The sequence below is a fragment of the Arvicola amphibius genome, chromosome 1 (genome assembly GCF_903992535.2).
Source record: "Arvicola amphibius chromosome 1, mArvAmp1.2, whole genome shotgun sequence".
Taxonomy (NCBI): Eukaryota; Metazoa; Chordata; class Mammalia; order Rodentia; family Cricetidae; genus Arvicola; species Arvicola amphibius.
The window spans coordinates 165,204,663-165,221,144 of NC_052047.1; the positions used below are offsets into that span (position 1 = coordinate 165,204,663).

The 16,482-nt window shown below is 44.8% G+C and overlaps 1 protein-coding gene across 1 annotated transcript in view; it reads left to right on the forward strand.

The window, feature by feature from the left end:
• Positions 1-16,482, forward strand: part of Apba1 (amyloid beta precursor protein binding family A member 1) — a 67,553-nt gene that overhangs the window by 19,329 nt on the left and 31,742 nt on the right. The window contains exons 2-4 of the mRNA XM_038344602.1: positions 10,713-10,808; positions 14,112-14,151; positions 15,531-15,676. Of these exons, the coding sequence (XP_038200530.1) occupies positions 10,713-10,808; positions 14,112-14,151; positions 15,531-15,676 (282 nt within the window). The remainder of the gene's footprint in view (positions 1-10,712; positions 10,809-14,111; positions 14,152-15,530; positions 15,677-16,482) is intronic.

Below are 16,482 nucleotides of genomic sequence, written 5' to 3' on the forward strand. Positions count from 1 at the left end.
AAGATTTTTCTCTTTAAAAGAAGTAACAGGGACACACTGAGTGAGCACCGTCCTGCAAAAGGCTTTTCCTTCTTACTGCTGGCTAATGGCTGCAGGAGTTGTAGCCATTGACTGAGGCTATGGTGGGCGCACTCTGATTGCCAGGAAGACCCATCAGACTCACAGAACAACAAGAAAGATGGGCAAGTCCAGAAGGTCAGTCTCTGTGTCATCCTCCCTCCCGCTGGCCACAGAGCTTGAGCACACGTAGGAAACTACCAATTCGGATGGCAGGTGTTCCAGCTATGGACTGCTTCAGATCCTATGTGTTTTGTTCTACCATTTAACCCTGTCCACAGTCACTGACTAGACAGGTAGCCTCAGAGGGAGCCCTGCTAGCAGGTCTGACAGAGGGCATGGCATGGTGAGTGGGAAGCTGATGCTCCTGTGAGGGTAAGGGACTTAGTGCACCAAGGTCCCTCCCGGCTGCCCTGGCTCCATGGCTCAGCATAGCATAAGAACTCGAGAGGCCTCCCATTTCTGCAACCCACACCTCAGCCTCCCTGTGTTCTCTCCAGCTCAGCTCTACCCAGCTATGCTGGGTCCTTCCTTACTATTGTTGGCAGATGTGGTTGTTTTTGAGACTGATCTGGAATCATATATTGTTTGCTCTAAACCATGCTGACCATGAGGCAGCTCTTCTCTGGTTGGTCAGAGCCCGCCTTGCTCGTGGCACACAGGAAGGTTGTTAGAGCACAGTGATGGTGTGCAGTTGGTGCTGGTGAGGAGGGCGTGTTTCAGCAGCCCGTGCTACCAGCCAGCAGCTGATCAGAGTTCCTGAGCTCTCCCCACTCACCCAGGTGCATTCTGATCAAGGCCCGAGAGAACATCTTTAGCTACCTTCCTCCCGTCCCCTTTCTCTTCCAAAGCTGGAATCCTCTTCACAGGTTTTATAAACATAGCAGAGTTTGGGGTGTGTGAAAGTCTCTGGCGGCACCTCTGTGCTGAGTTTATTTCCCCCAGAAATAGTAGGTGCCACTGACAACAAGGATGAGCCAGATTCCTCTCAGAAATATCAGCTGATGATGCTGCGCCAATGACTCGAGACAGCCCTGGCTGCCCAGCCCTGAAGGGTTAAACTGGAGGGGCAGACACTCCGGAGGTGGTCACAGCTCCTGTTACCAGTTGCATTATTGACAAGGGCACCTAATACCACCAAGACTGTCCACCAAGCGGCACTGAGATCAAGAGTTCACCTCAGCTCACAAGTGGATGCCCAAGGGCTCGCCCCGTTGCCCAAATAGCACCTGGAAGGATGGAGAACTTTTGGATGTACCAATTTGAAAGTCACGAAGAAGAGGTACGTGCCCCTTGGGCTGCACCAGGTTGTGCTGCCAGGCTTCAATCCTCTGCTCCTGGCCCAGGTAGACTGTGGTGCTCTGCCTTTCTCTCGATAAGCAGGGAATGGGTGGGGAGAGGGGATCACCCAGGATAGAGGGAAATGAGCTTGGGAGTAATGGTGGCTTAGAGATCAGGGACCATTTTGCACTGAGCCAGGACCTGGGAAAGGTGGGCTCGTTGCTGTGTCTCCCCGTGAGTGCTACTTTTGATTTTCTGTGTTCTGATGGACGAGTTCATCTGGACACTGCATCCCCACCATTCCAGGCTGTGCCATCTTACAGTGCTGACAGCTGACACGTAACCATGACTGTTAGTGCCTTGTGCACAAATAACTGCCTGGCTGGAAAATGAGAATGTGCCCCTGTGTGGTGCCGGGCACCCTGTAAGCTCTTTGAAAGTGGTAGCTGTTGCTATTTCTAGCAGGTGTTGTGCTATTAGAAATTGTGAGTGTAGCTGTATTTCCTCTGTCTGTTTTGGTTTGAGATGGATGTTTTTACACAGTTCAGGCCAGCCTTGAACTCGCCATGTAGTCCAGGGCATTCTCAAACCCTTTGTCTCAGCTTCTCAATGCCAGGATGTGCCACACCTGGCTTGGTTATACTCAGCTCAGTTGCTAATCCTAATATAAGTTAAAAGTGACTGGCCTTTGCTCCCAGAGCATAGGCAAGTGACCGGGAAGGCATGAGGTGCCATCAAGGAAAGAATGCACTAGAAAGGAAAGTAAACACAAGGCTTTCTCTTTTGTCTGGTGTAATGTATCTCAAATACATCAAGTGAGGCTGGATTAACCAGTTAATCAAGGGAGCTAGACACCCTTTCAGTACATACAGCATTACCGGGTGATAGGCTGGTTCACCCTTACACTGATGGTTGCTTCATAATTAACTGGTTAATCTTTAGCCTTGAGAACACGGCCTCAGAAGCTTAGAACTCTTGTGATAGTGACGAGGGGGGATATTTTTGTGTTGCTCCTCTGGGCTGAGTGCTGCCAAGCACGGTTCCCTGGGGTCCTGGCAGCTTCCACACAGGTTTATGAGCTTAAGGATGGGAGCCAAAAGGCTGCTGTCTGTGGGAGAGAACAGAAATGGTTAGAGTGGTTAACTAGCAGTGCTCTCCAAGTTTTCCACTAGTGCTGATTGAATCCATTATGAATATATATATAAAACACTTCATTAAGCCCAAGCTATTATCATCTTAATGACATAATTATGCTCATTCAATGCCTATCCTGGCTTCGCTACTTCACCACATTAAGAAAATACAAATGTGCATTGATAATATTGTTTGAATTATACTATAGAGTAGATAATTATGTACTTCTTAATCAGCTTCAGATTTCAAAAGCGTGAACGTACATTGGGGAAACAAAATTCATCATATATTTGGGATTTTTCAAAATAACTCTAAAGTGGAATAAGATTAATATAAAGCAACTCAGACAAGTAGGAAAACAGTGTGTACTGACTCGGGGAAAGGAATAAAGGCAGGTAAGCCAGTAAGCTAGGCACAACCGCCAGTGCCATCTGTGAACAGCAGGAGTCAGAAGCCCCACACGGTGTCAAATCAAAGCTGACTGAAGAACCGGGGCATGTGCCACGGCCCACCCTGTGTAGCTACACCTTTGAAACCCCATATAGAAAAGGAGTAGAAGCAGGAAGCTGTTCAGGCAGGAAAGGGTTACCTGTCCAAGGGCTCGATTGCAGCGTCTATACAGCCACCTCTGTGAGTACCAGGGCCCACTGTGGTGCCCACTCTGCCGTGCTAATCTTGCAGGAATGCATGATATGCAAGCAAGGGTGACAGCACCTCATCCAGAAGGAGTGGAGATCAATGGTGCCAGGGACCATGTGCGTGCTCAGAGCTTACCCTGTTACATAAAACTATTACATAGAGCTCACTTTTGTTTGCTTTTCCAAATGATACAAGATACCTATCTGTGTGTGCTATCTATCCATTACATGTATTAAAATCCTGTTGTATATTTTATGAGGGCCTTTGCCTTAGGTACTTGGAGAAGAAACATGTAGATTAATTATAAATCCTGCCTTTGCTGTACTTACTGAAATACTATGACAGAATACTATAGTTTTATAATATACAGGGAGAAAGTCAAGCAGCCCATGAATAGTACAGATAAAATGTATGCAAGGCTCCCAGGAGGGAGTCCTCTCGCCTAAGAGGACTGGGAAGATTGCACAAGGAGGTGGCAGTTAGCATGGGCCTTTTGAGGCCCTTGCACATGGAGAATCCAGGTGAGGGGAAGAGATAAAGCCACTGAGCAGAAACATGCAGGTGGCGGGCTGGAAACAGGACACGATTCGGTTTGGCTTACTGGGAAAGAGAACAAAGTGACAGTGCCAAGGGGTGCAAAGGAGTTGAAGCCGAACTTCAGGGGGCCTCAAATGCCAAGCTAGTCGGGGACTCGTCTCCAAGCAAAGAAGGTAGATTAAAGGCTTGAATTAGAACCGCTTTGCACAGAGCTTCGTATGGAAAGAGAAAATAGGTCCCTGGGGAAGAAGGCTTGTGAACTGTTAGTACTATCTCATTTAGTCGGGGGTGTGGGGAAGCGACAGAAAGGAAACCCCAGATGTCTCTGAGTTGTTCTCTACAGGTGAAAATACTAACTAGCTCAAGCCCAGGTGGGTTTAGCCAAACTTTTTAAGTTTTCAATATTTACTTTCTCCCTGCCCTTTGCTGAAGTGAATTTGTCACTAAGTTTCTCTGTAAGAGAGGTACCAGTATTCACTGGGACTCAAGGCTCCCTAGAGCTAGCTGAAGTCTTCCATAGGTGTCCTTATTTGGTGGTATGCTGGGGTCATCTGCGCTGTGCTGGGGTTAACAGGAGGGATGGGCGTGTCTTTGTAGGCCAATCACTACAACAGTATCACTGCCAACTTTCAAATTGAAAGAAGAGCTTTCTTGCATGGAAAGCAGTGGATGTGCCAGAATTAGTTCACAGCAGCTGTAGAGACCCGCCCCCTACCTATAGCCACTAATGAGCTGCTAAAGTGTTGGAGGTTATGAATTAATGTCGTCTTTGTGGTGTGGTTTTATAAGCCTTTTGCTTGCTTTTTCACTTTATCCATGAAATTTTAATGAGGAAACAAAATGAGATGAAGAAAGCAGATGTGCTGGCCCTCTGAGCACTCTCTGAGAAAGAGAAAAAAACAATGTGAGATTGGAATTGTAAGACTGCTCATATTAGACGAGTGTTGTATAGGCTCCTGGATAACTAGCTGCCCATCAGTGCGCATTCACACCAGCCAGGCTGCCTGTCACCCTCAGGAGGTGGGGCAGGACTGTCTTCCCCTTTCTCAGGAAGGGTCATGGAGTACAGGCCCCCTGTCCAGCCTCAGAGCTATGAGCAGGGAAGACTGGATTCAGTCACTAGTCTGTTAGACACCAGGGCTTGAGAATGTAACCACTTTATCATCCTGAAACACAAAATACATTGTCATGTGTTCAGCTATGATAGGAAATTAAAACAACCAAGTCATTTCCAAGGGGAAAATGTAAACTGTTGTTTCTATGATCAGACTGTTTTATAAATAGGCTCTTCGTGTGGCAAAGCCCCATCTCAGTAGCTTTGATGACACAACCTAACTGATGATGTGTGCTTTAACTAACCCAAGACTTGGGAGCCCCCAGAACGAGGTTAGGGTTCTGTGATAGGGAAGAAGCCTTTGCAGCCTCTGCTCCCTCTCTCGGATGGCCCTCATCACAGCAGCCACGTCACATCTGAAAACTCTCGGGATATTGGTTTGAGGGGCATGCAATTTACTTTTTAAGAAAAGGCATTGAATCTTCGTTCATGCGTGGCTTTGGCGGCATGATCAGACAATATGGACATTTCAGTGACAGCCTTTTCTTTTCTTTTTGGTTTGTCGAGACAGGATTTCTTCTGTAGACCAAACTGACCTCGAACTCACCGAGATCCACCTGCCTCTCTGTCTCCCAAGTGCTGGAATTAAAGGTGTGTGCCACCACCACCCTGCCTCAGTGACAGTGTTTTCTATGGGGCTCCCTCAGTCATGTGGCACTCCTGCTCTTTCAGGATACTGCTATTATTGTCATCATCCTTCCACTCTGGCTCTGTCTGAGTTTGCTTTGTGCTGAAAATCAACGTCACAGAAAGGGATTTATAAAGAGAAGTTTATTTGCTTCATAGTCCTGGGGCTAAGTCTTGAGCAGAGTTCCCTCGTCTGCCAGAGGGCCTGCGTGTGTGCCGTGTGACAGCATGGTGGAAGGCATGCACAGAAGAAAAGGGTGAGCTCTGCTTACTTCTGTCACAATGATAAACCCCATGACCAAAAGCAACCCATAGTTACGTCATACTCACCACCAGTTACCTAACTCCAGGAGAGCCAGCAGTGACTCCTCCACTCTCTTCTTGGTGCCCTTACTGAAAACTTCTTACCACCTTTCCCCCCGTCCTTCTCAGTCTCTGCTGGCCACAGATTCATTCGGTTCTTCTTGAGATTAATGTCATTAATTTCCAATTAATTAAGAAGGTGTGGTATTTATCTGTTTCACTTAACACAACAACCTCCAGTTCCATCCATGTTCTTTTAAGGCTCAATATAAATATACATTTTCTTTGTCCACTGAAGAACCTCTGATTTGATCCTATGTTGGATTGTATATTTATAGTTTTTATGTTCTTGTAAAATGATCCTTTTGTCTATATATGATGACAATATTTGTCTTTTTGCATTTATTTAAATTCTGTTTTATCAAATATTGCTATAGTTATTCCTACTTGGTCATGTTCCCACATGTGTGATGTGTTATTTTCTAAGACTGCACTTCAGTCTCATGATTCTTGGCTGGAGGAGTGGGTTTATGTAGTAAGTATGTAGTCTTTTCTTTTAACTCGTTCATGCAGTCTGTTTTGGTTGTTGCATGTAATCCATTTACATTCAAGGTTGTTCCTGAGAAGCATGAACTCCCTGTTGTTTTATTAATGGCACACTTCTCACTTTGTTGATCTTGTTCCTCTTCTTATCATAATATCTGCCCTGTCGAGGATTAGTTCTCTGTGTGTGACACACGTGTCCTGTCGAGGGTTAGTTCTCTGTGTGTGAGGCATGTGTCCTTCTGGTACTTTGTACTCAGGTGTCTTCAAGGCAGTAACTACCCTTTTGTTTGTACAGAAGAGTCCCTTAAGTACTCCTTATTGCACTGGCCTGCAGGCAATCAGTTTGTCTGGGTAATGTCTCTGGGCATAGGAGTTTCTCTTCCCCATTATTTTGAATGTCTCATCCATTCTCCTGTAGGCAGTGGGGTTTCTGTGAGGCAACCTTTTGTGAGTCTGGGAACGTTCCTTACATGTAACTCTTTTCTGGATAGTCTAAGATTATTTGTTGTGTGTTCCTGTCATCTGAGCTTTTGGGGAGGGTCTGATTGAATCTGTTGTCCTTTGTGCTCCCAGAATCCAAATGGCCATATGTCTTTAAAGATCTGAGAGCATTGGGGGCATTTTCCCATGAAAAAAAAATATTTTCCAGTGTCTTTCCCATTTACTTTCTTGGGTTTCCACGATGAAATGTGTTTTTCTTAATGGCTTCCCATCATTTCCTAGAGTGTCTTCTTTCTTTTACATTATATTTAAAAGTGCCTTTTGAGAAGAGCTTTCCCCCAGTTGTGAAATTTCTTCTCCTGGTCAATATGGAAGCTTCCTTTATATTTTTGTGTCACCAATTGAAGGGTTTTCTTCCAAGCTTTGGTTCTTTTGAACTTCATTCATATCCTGCGTTTTCTCAATTCTTTGCACCGCTTATCTCTTTTGTGTCTCTCTGGGTTTCCTCAGGATTCTTGCTTCATTTCTTTTTCAGGCACTGCATAGGCTTCTTTCGCACAGATCTGTTTCTGAGTAGTTATTGTCTCCTTGCAAGCATCATGTTTCCTTTCATACCTCTCGTATCTTGATGAGGTCTGCACATCTGGTGTGACATTCTATTTCTTCAGATTGTATAAGGTAGCTTGTGTAGGAAAGGATGTTTTTAGTTGGATGGGTACTTTGAGTTTGACTACAGTGGGTTCCACAGCAATCCTAGTGATTTCTTTGTGATTGATGTCAGCAATGTCTGTATTACAGGGGTTCATGGCATAGGCCTCTCTCTGTATGTGTCTTGGGACTCTACAGAGTTGAGCTTTAATACACAGAAGATGCAATGGCAGCTTCCACAGCTTTGCTGGTGTGGGATGTGGGGAGACTTAATATTAGTTATGACTGCTCAGCTTAGCTTAGGCTTCTGTCTGGCTAGCTCTTTTAACTTAATTTGTTTCTCTTTATTTACCATTTGCCTCGGGGCTTTCTGTCCCTACTCTGTGTCTCCTGGCTGCAGGCTGCCTGGCTGGCCCTGTGCATATCCCTCTCTTTCCCCCTCATTCTCTCCTCTCTTCTTTATCCTCTTATTCTTCTCTAGTCTAGATTTCTCTTCCTATTTATTCTCCCTACCTGCCAGCTCTGCCTATCCCTCTCCTGCCTACCTATTGGCTGTTCAGCTTTTTATTAAACTAAACAAGTGCCTTAGGCAGGCAAGGTGAAACAAATGCAACACATCTTTACATTGTTAACAAAAGCAGCAGATACAAATGTAACACACCTTCCTATACAGTAATATTCCCCAGCATAAACACATGTAACACACCTTCATATAAAGTAATATTCCCCAGCATAAGCAAATGTAACACACCTTCATATAAAGTAATATTCCCCAGCATAAGCAAATGTAACATATCTTTGCCCAGTTAAAATAATACTCCAAAACAGAGAGGTTGAACATAACAGAAGATTTTGAAGCAGACATTTTAATACCTTTGTTTCATCCTTGTAATGGCTAGGTCTGTTTGAAGGTGTTGTGCATGCTTGCCTTGGTCTGCAAATGGCAATTTGTAAATTTGTGATGTGTTAAAAGAACTTCACTAGAGCCCAAGTTAGAGTCCTCACAGGAAAAAAAATAGATTTCTAGAGCTTAAGATGAGCAATGCATGTTCTACACAGAGGAGCAGAGGAACACAACAGAGAAGGACTCACCTCTGACCACTGAAAGAAATCGTCCCAAGGAAGCAGTGGGCAATGTTGTTTCATATCTTCTTTCAGTGCAGGTTGGAAGCAGTGTAACCAGGGTACCACACTGAAGTCATCTGTCCATGCCTCCCTTTGCTAAGCCCCACCTATGTGATGATGGAGACAGCATCCCTGCTGCCGAAGAGCTCTTAGGCATACACAAGCTCTTAGGCATACTCAAACAAGGTTTAACACAAACTACAGCACATTCCATAGGGGAGACATGAGCTATGATTCGCATTTAGGGAATCCCAGTCAGGGCTTTGCTTCTGAACTGAGCTCTGAACATGGGGGAGAAGGAAGGGAAGCTGTGGATGGAGGAAACTCACCCCAGCCTGTGTGTGGCTGAAGGCTACAGCACCAAGTGTCTGGGGAGAGGGAGGCCCCTGGTAAGGTCATTGTGGGGGCCGTAAAAGCTCTTATCAGGGAAGTGACCAGCAGACTCAGGTTCCCCTCTTCCCCAACATTCCCTGGTAGGCACCCAGCACTAACCTTACTGTGTGTGGGTCTGGGTTCCATCTTCTACATCCCTGCCTACTGCCCAGACAGCCTGTCTTCCCACGTCACTAAAGAACAGTCCAGTGCCACAGGGTGGTAAGAAATCCGTTTGTAGAATATTGGAGTGGAAATAAAGAAATGGGAAATACTGGGCTGTCTGTCAGGTAGCTCATTATGACGATGTATGTCCATGACCCTGAAGCAAACAGTTCAAGAAAACCCAAGTGCAGCAGCTTCCCTAAGGCTCAGAGGGAACCATAAAATCTTTTGGGGGAAAAAATCTAGGCATAAATATGAAAAGAAGCCTTTTCAGTGTGAAAAACTGGGGAGATTTATGGCATTAAATTCTCATCCTTTCCTACATTAATTCTGAGTCGGCCAAACAGTACTAAATCAGTAAGCAACCAGCAGCAATCTTGGGTGATGACTGGAAAACGCCACATGTTTCTTCTGAAAGGCTTGCAGTGCTGCTTTGTTGTGGCCAGGCGGCCTTAGGGTCTGGGTGCTTTATATCTGCTCTCATCTTATACTTGCCCTCCTGCCTTGACTGTGGTGATAGATGTCTTCCCGTCACCATGTAAAGGGCTCGAGGGTCCTCACCTCCCTGCTTAGAATTAAGTAATAATATCACCAGAGATGGGGGTCGCATAAGTTCTTAGCTAAATAATGCACTTTACTGTGTTATCTTTTGGTGTCCTCTGTAGTTCTTGTAATCCAGACTTTTTGGACAAGTTTTCCTCATAGTTTTCAATAATGCCCACTGAGGTTCTTTTGTCTGTTAGCGTTCTCTGTTTCCCCAGCACCACGTCACTGTGAAACTTCTCCCTGTGCAATGGTACTGTCCTGATGCCTTGTGCCCTAACTTCCCACAAGGGACCAACTAGAGTCAGGTGTGCAGCCGTGTTACTTTCCTTTGCTCAGGATTTTCCATCCTGGCTTTTATACCCACAGCTGGGAGAATATGTCCTGCCTGGTTTCTCTTGTGTTACATGTGGGCTCTCAGATCTACCACCCACAGCTGGGAAGCACTGCACCCTTGCACCCCCATGCCATCACTACAGAATTGGTAACCATCTCTGAGGCCCACCTGAATGTACCCCTCATCTCCCAAGATTTCAGGAGCACATGGAACTTTCTGGTATCATATGGGAGTGTTTCCAGGCCTGTATTTGTCCCATGACTTGCTTATTTGGTCATTCATTTAGCATGTACTTAGGGGGTACTTGTGTTGTAAGCAGGAACAGAGGTTTCATATCCACTGCTAGTGCCTGCCTGTGCCCACACACCAAGGCACTGCCACACTAACACATGGACCATGCTCTCCAAACCTGTTTTTTATAGCCTTATTTTCAAGCCTGTCATTTGACAAAGAATTTCTAAACTATGATGGCATGGTCCAAAACAGTGTGATTTGAGTGTTGAAATGTCTGAGTGTTGAAATGGCCTATGGATTAAGAAAGACAACCTTAGTCATCTGAGCTGACGTGGGCAATCCAATGGGCAGTTTTAGTTCTCAATACTCCATTCAGACTGTCTTGGGCAGGTGACTTAAACATTTGTATTCTAAGCATTTGTAACTTTTCACTAAGAAAAAGATCAACATTTTCTTTAAGCTTGATGCCTACTGTAAGTCTATATTTTCTTTAAAATGTTAGCCTAATGGGAGAAAAAGTCCCAAAAGAGACAGGTCTGCTGAGTGCGATTGGCAATTCTCGACAAGGAAGCTCCTCTCACTGCTGTCTGTCCCCCTTCTGTGTTCCAGTCCCCTTCTCCGGGCAGTTCCTCACCTCTGGGTGCTGAGTCATCAAGCATAGCCCTTCATCCCAGTGACCCCACGGAAGCCTCCACAAATAAAGAGGTAGGGCACCATCTTCATTCCCAATGCTTCACCCCAATAATGCTCTATTGTTTTCATCTCCGCCCACCCTGGAGAGATATATTTCTTCTCCTCTGCTGTGTGAAGATTGTCAATGGAAGCCATGACTGATCTGTCAAGTTTGGTGGTCACTGGCCACAGGTGTCTGGTAGTTATTGAATATGAGAATTATACTTGCATTCTGGGTGTTCAGTGCCATCTGCAGCTGGTTACAGAACTTTTGTATCACAGGACATTGAACCTCAGAACTGTCTACCAGCATCTTTTTCAAAAGAATGCTCTGTGATGACAGAATGAGGCCCTTCTGTATTGTCAGGGATGCTCACTCAGCCTCAGATGTCCACAGAGCCCTCGAAACATGCTCAGTAGGACTGGGGAACTAAACTTCTCATCTTAACTCTAGGCTAGAAGCTACTCAACAAGGAGGAGGTAAGGTGTCCCTTGGGGACAAGTTCTGTGTTTAACCTCACTCATGGGGGACATACTGAACTCTGACAGAGCTCTTAAGATACAAGATGTAGCTAAAATTTCCGGGGCTTGAAAAGGGCAGGTGTTTTCCCCTGAGTAGAGCTGTTGGCTCCTTTAGCACCCAATGTCCTCTTAGCCCAAGGTGATGGGCACTGCCTACTGGGGGTCCACACCAGATAACCCTTTCCCTGCACAGTGATTGTGTGGGCACAAGTGGGTCCAGCTGTAGCTGCTCCTTCCTCGGCACTAGATGTGGTATAGAGCTACATCTCTGGCACCCAGCTGTGCTGACAATCTTATGTTAAATTCAACCTGAATAACAAATTGTTTCTAAAATGTATCCTATTTATGACTGGGAGGTATAAATTTTATTAAATGAAGTTTTTTCTAGAAATATGTTTTCTCCTCATCTGGTCTATTCACAGACTCTACCACTAGGTGACAAGATCATAGTTTCTGCCATTACTTGATACTTTCTTTCTTTGTAGCACGTGGCTGGGTAAGAATGGAAGAATGGCAGCTACAGTGGCAGCGACAGTAACAGACATTAGCATTTGTTAAGCATTTGCTGTATTCCAGGCACCAGGCCAGGCAGAGCGAGTCATAGACTGAATTTCATTGGAGCCCTTTGGTGGTTCTGGGGGGTGGGGGGTGGATATCTGTCCTCATGTTAGTTCCGAAAGCCAGAGCCGGGCACATTTGACTACCCAGCTCACAAGTGGTCAGCTGTGCTTTGAATCTGAAGTCCTGTTGGCCCAGGCTCTGAACTGCCAGGATCTACTGCACCTGGTGTGGAAAGTGTGTAAGGTCACACGCCCGGTTATCATGCCTATGAACTCTACACGTAGTTCACGTGACCCCTGAAAAATTTTGACTTCTCAGCTTTAATTTCTTCTGTTGTTTTTGTCTTATTTGAGAAGTGGTATGTGGCCTGGGATGCCCTTGACTTGACTCCACAATCCTCTTGCCTCTTCCCGTCCAAATGACAGGGGTTTCCTTCCACATTCAGCCTAGCCCTTAATATCTTAAATGATACTTTCTTAATTCTTGCTAAGGGTCAGCTGATGGTCATCTCAGTTCACGTGTGAGAAGGCATGTCTACACCAGGTGTCTGAATATTAAGCTTTTGAATATGCACCAGCTGTTAATAGGGACAGTAGATGTGTTAGTCTCCCAGTTCCTTCAAGGCTTGGCACATGACTCTGCATATCTTTAGAAATACTGATGAAAATCCTCATTGTATGCTATTTTCTAAGTATTACCCAAGAATGAAATAAATCTGATCGTGAGCGAACAAATGGAGAGCAAGTGGATGTACCAATTGCCTACTATTGCTACTCTAAAGTAATTTTCCTGCAGCTTCTGCTAAAACAGGTTTTAGCATTCAGAGAAGTGTCCTAGTAGCTCAGGAAAACCGAATCAGCTTTTTAAAGTTGCCTGGAGACTAAGCCATTTTGATGGTGCTAATGACTTCTCGTTACTTCCAAACACTGAGATCAAGAGCAGGGAGATGGTGGAAAATGGTCTTTGGCCCCTGTGAAGAAGCTTGCGGCATTCTCCGGATAAGAGCACGGCCCTGCTGGCCGTACCTTTCCACACGTGCATTAGCAGCCAGGAGCTTCAGTTCTTGTACTCAGGAGACCCAATTTCTTTGACCTAAGGTGCCATTTCATCCCAGTGAGCACATTTGCAGGGGCCCTACTGAAAGTTGCCCTGTGTAGTCTACCATGCAATTAGTGTGGAATTCCTGTCACTGTCCTGAATGTTGAGGCGCACCAATTTTCAACCTATAACAGTTAGCATGCCAATGTTAGACTCCTCTGCAGGTTAATGGAGTGACACCCTCGTCCTCGCCCACAGCCCGCTGCTCATCTAGCCCATCAGGTTCCCCAGAGCCTGTCGTCATCTCACGGGTCGGTGTACTGAACGAGTGTCCTTCTCCAAAGAGCATGATTAAATGATCACATGTGCCCTGGTAAATCTTGACCATGTAAACCCTGTTGCCCGTTATAGGTGCTCACTTTTGAACCCGAGCTGTCCTTTGCACACATTTCAGCTCCAAGTTCTGAATGCATTTGGAGCCAAAACAAATCCTCTGCTCTTCTCTCATGGAGAGCCATTTTCAGCATATGTGCTTATGAAAGGAGCCTATGCCAAGCTTTGCCCCTGAGCATGCTGACATATAAACTCCCAGCCAGCCAGACTCTGGAAGGTGTTTAGCTCACCCCACCCAACAGTGCTGTTAAGACTGACCTCTGCTTTGAGCTGACACATGTAAATAGCCAGTGGTTGGAACTTAACCTTTCATTCTTATTTTAAAGAAATGCAAATTCATGATTTACAGAATGGAATTTTTCAGCTTAAATGAATCAGTAAGCGATTAAAAAGTGCAAGAGGGTTTTTTGTTTGTTTTTAACAGATCCCTTTGTGTCAGTGATGTAAAGGAAACTGTCCAGGGAACCCTGACTCTCAGAGTATTCAGCCATGCTATTGGTGCATTTAGTAATTCGTAGTTTTTCACGTAGAGTGTAATCTTTATTGCTGATTACACATCTTTTTAAAGCCGACAAACACCTCTCTGAAATGTAGGGGGATTTTGACCACTTAAGACTTCAGTGGGCAATTCTGGGTTTTAGGTAACCTTAATAGTAAATACATATATTTATCCACACTTCGCTCTTTCTAATGAAAAATGGTCAGCAGCTGGTTAGCAAATGCCACTGGTGATGTGTTCCTTTTTTATGTTGCATGGATGCTGTGCTAATGCATATTTCATCATGCTCTGCCCTTTTTGAAACCTCTTTGTCTTAATTACAGTCAAGAAAAAGCTTGGCTTCATTCCCAACCTACGTTGAAGGTAAGAACCGAAGAGAAAATATTGAGTACTGGGGTTGTTCATGAATCTTTTAGCATTTGGAGGCACTGGATGTAAAACAAAATAGGGGGAAAGACCACAAACCTGCTAATTATGAATATCTTAGAGTAAAGGTATATAAATATAACAACTGTGAATCCTTTGTTCTTGTCACTGACCAGGGGTAAAGGCCAGGGCCAGAGGTGGGAAAGCTGCACACCAGCTGAAGGGCCTGACTAACTGCCCACTTCTGTGTTTTGATACAACCTTAGTTGTTGAGAAGTGAATAAGTTAAGTGTGTACCCTGGCCAGCATTTTCTCATGGGGAACAACTCAAGGCAAGCTAGACCGTTAAAATGAAAATAAAAACCACTTCAGATTAGCCCTATAAGAGGGGAAGCAAATTGTTTCCACTTCAAGTTATTTTATTTCTAGAATAAAAATGAGGTTTCACAGGGTTATATTCTAGTCTCCTCATTCAAGCCAAAGGAAATATATATATATATATATATATATATATATATATATATAAATTAAAATGCCTATCTTTAGTGAACCTGTCATATGTAATGGTTGTGGATATGCTTTAATTTGGGGTGTGGGTTATAGGTGACTGTGATTAGAATCAGATGTCCTGTTTAAAACAGATTTAATTTAGTGGACTGGTGAGTGAGAAGAGAAAAATCTGATTTTCCTTGGGATTGGTGTCAGTGTGAAGCCAGGAGCATCACGGTCTGTCAGGAAGACTGGCAGCATGGAACCATGGCTTTGCTGCAGTGTTACCAGTCAGTTCGCAGAGCTGGAGTCTGATGCCATTACAGGAAAGAAATACTCCATTCTCTTCACGTAGGAAATGTGATTCCTCCGTCACAGACCAAACAGGGAAGGGAATTTTGAGTGGGTAGAAAAGAAATAGGAAGTGTCAGGAAATGGTGTTTTCCATTATTACAGCTTTCTGTTCCTCTGACTATCCACCCAAGCAGGCATACAGTCACATATGGACACATGTGACAGGCATGGCAGTCAAAGATGCCCAAGAGTCCATGCTGCAATTCACAGGACTATGTTGGGGAGTGGGGAATTGTTTAACCTACGGCCTCACATATGTGCCAGTCAAGGACCACATAGGCAAACTTTGAACAGATTGCCTTCCTGCCTCAGCCTCCCAAGCAACTAGGATTCCAGGCCTGGCGAAGAGACAGCTCTTTTTTACTGTTGGACTTTGGTTCATATTCAAGTAAATACATCATTTCTCATAGTAAATGGCTCTAAGATGTCTTAGACTGGCACTTATGTAAACAGTAAGCATGGGATTGGTATACAGTGTCAGGATGTGGCATCACCGTGACATCATTCACTCTGTGTGGCTCTATGTGTTACAGTCCCTGGACCTTGTGACCCTGAAGACTTGATCGATGGAATTATTTTTGCTGCCAATTACCTTGGCTCCACTCAGCTGCTCTCAGACAAAACTCCCTCCAAAAATGTACGCATGATGCAGGCCCAGGAAGCAGTCAGCCGGATCAAGGTGAGGGGACTGCATGGCCTAAGGGGAGGTGGGCGGCTGGAGGTTCATGGGCAGCGAACATCAACCCACAGCTCTTAGAGAGTGGACTAAGATGCTCACGCAGGGTTCCTAGCTAAAATCCTGAGTCAATACATAACTATAAACTATAATCTAAGCACTATTCAGGTTGATCTTGAGAATAAATACATATAACCATGGACCTTGCTCGTTAGGCCTCTAAGGCAAGGTTGCAGTACTGGCTTTCTGCTGACAACCAGAGGCCACTGGTTGGAGCAGTCCTCTGTTAGGCTCCATTCAAACTGTCTTGCTTTCAGTAAAATGGATGACTAAATCTTACTTGAGTAGTTTGAGGAAGTCGAGGAAATCCTAGTTTAAACTAGTTTAAACACAGTCATAACCTATTTAGCTTTATCCAGACTTAAAAGGAGAAAGCCAACTGGAAACATCAAGAACCAGTTTCATCTAGTTTCAATAATTCACAAGTAGATTGAGCCATTCAGAATCAGTCTATAAATGTGGAACTCTAGAATCTCCACCACAGTGTCGCCTAGAATTATAGAAAAACCAGAGCAGCGGGGACACTGAATTCACCCTGCCCATGCCGATTTGCTGTCAGATGAAACACATTCTGAGAGCCAGCATCATTGCCTAAACCTAGAGCCAGAAAACTAAAATGGTAGGACTCACCAATTTATTTTTTTCTAGTTTTAGCTACTAAAACTGAACCTTCTCTGCTCCTCTCGTCTGGTACCACACAGCCTGGTAGCGGTGTGGCCATATAGAGTGAGTAAAGGACGAGAGAGGGC